This window comes from Psammomys obesus, unplaced genomic scaffold (assembly GCF_907164565.1).
Source record: "Psammomys obesus unplaced genomic scaffold, mPsaObe1.curated_primary_1811, whole genome shotgun sequence".
NCBI lineage: Eukaryota > Metazoa > Chordata > Mammalia > Rodentia > Muridae > Psammomys > Psammomys obesus.
The window spans coordinates 1-1,436 of NW_026589007.1; the positions used below are offsets into that span (position 1 = coordinate 1).

General features: G+C 54.2%; 1 protein-coding gene across 3 annotated transcripts; it reads left to right on the forward strand.

Annotated features, from left to right (window-relative positions):
* The first annotated feature begins 65 nt into the window (after window positions 1-65).
* LOC129674800 (cytochrome P450 2D3-like) lies at window positions 66-1,216 on the forward strand. Of its 3 annotated transcripts, none has more exons than XM_055604904.1 (4): window positions 66-146; window positions 335-506; window positions 743-907; window positions 987-1,216. In XM_055604904.1, the coding sequence occupies exons 2-4, from the start codon at window positions 386-388 to the stop codon at window positions 1,199-1,201; spliced, it is 501 nt and encodes a 166-aa protein (XP_055460879.1). In that variant the 5' UTR covers window positions 66-146; window positions 335-385; the 3' UTR covers window positions 1,202-1,216. The 3 variants fall into 3 exon arrangements, with proteins under 3 accessions (XP_055460879.1, XP_055460881.1, XP_055460880.1); XM_055604906.1 differs by having other exon boundaries at window positions 755-907; XM_055604905.1 differs by having other exon boundaries at window positions 96-119.
* Window positions 1,217-1,436: the final 220 nt, after the last annotated feature.

Here is a 1,436-nt window from a genome sequence, read left to right on the forward strand (position 1 = left end):
TCCAGGAATCCTTTGCTGAACTTAGAAGAGGAGATGCCCCAGGGCCACGGCATCAGGTCTCAGGCAGAGGATGGAGCTCAGTGGAAGAGCGTATTTGCCCAGGATACGTGAGGACAGAGGTTCAATTCCAAGTAACACTCCCAGAGGTACAGACATGCAAACACGCATGTGCTCACACATCAACACATACATGTTCACATACACAAACATACATGTGTGCTAGAGAACACACATACATACTCCCACACAAACTACGCCAATGCTAGTGCAGTGTTCCTGGTTCTAGGACCGGTGGGGGCCTCTACTTCCTAAGTGCTGTGTCCTGCTGTTTCAGCTTCGAAACCGCTATGGGGACGTGTTCAGCCTGCAGATGGCCTGAAGGCCAATGGTTGTGGTCAATGGACTGAAGGCCGTGCGGGAAGTGCTGCTGACCTGTGGAGAGGACACTGCTGACCGCCCTGAGATGCCCATCTTTCAGCAAAATGGCTATGGACCCAAAGCTAAAGGCAAAAGGCTGTGTGGGGGCAGAGATGGGATCAGAGCCAGACATGGGTACAGGAGCCAGGAGAGGACACGCAGTTAAGCAATTCAGCAAAAAGCCCCTGAGGTCCACTGTGGAGACTAGAGCATGCTGTGGATGGGTGATAGGGATGTGTTTTGGGGGGAAGGAACATGGTTATGAGTGACATTCCTTCCAGCGAATGACAGCAGAGGACAGGCAGGTGTCCTTGGTCACACACAGATGTGTCTGCAGGTGTGGTTTTTGCACCTTACGGGCCCGAGTGGCGAGAGCAGCGGAGATTCTTTGTGTCCACCCTGCGCAACTTCGGCCTGGGCAGGAAATCGCTGGAGCAGTGGGTGACGGAGGAGGCTGGCCACCTGTGTGACGCCTTCAGCGACCAGGCTGGTGGGTGATGGCTGAGGCAGGCAGACGGGCACAGGGAGACAGAAAGGATGTCTTGACAGGCTTGCATCTCCCCTCCCAGGGAGCCCCGTCAGTCCCTACATGCTCCTGAACAAAGCTGCGTGCAATGTGATCGCATCCCTCGTTTATGCCCATCGCTTTGACTATGGAGACCCTTACTTCATCAAGATGCTGAAAAGAATGGAAGACAGTATGGGAGAGACTACGGGCTTGCTTCCTGAGGTAGGAGGCTCAGGGGAGCCTGCAGATGCGATGCTGTGCCGTCCATCCTCCTGAGGCGGGGCATTTGAGAGCAGATCTTGTAGAAATGTCAGCCACTGGAATAGAAGCCTAGAGACTGACAATCCTGTGACCACAGGAGGGACAGTGGACCAAGGTCAGGGTTTCTAAGAAGATGAGACCCGGGGCCCTCTGTGTATCTGGTAGCTACAAAAGCCGGAGAGATTGCAGTTTAGAATAGCCCTATTGCTCACCACGGGTCTACGAGAGCCCAAAGGCAGGAACTAGACAG

Coding starts and splice junctions, on each gene's coding strand:
- LOC129674800 (XM_055604904.1), top strand. CDS start 386: ATGGTTGTGGTCAATGGACTGAAGGCCGTGCGGGAAGTGCTGCTGACC. Junction 507..742: donor CTATGGACCCAAAGCTAAAG/GCAAAAGGCTGT, acceptor GGTCACACACAG/ATGTGTCTGCAGGTGTGGTT. Junction 908..986: donor CGCCTTCAGCGACCAGGCTG/GTGGGTGATGGC, acceptor CTCCCCTCCCAG/GGAGCCCCGTCAGTCCCTAC.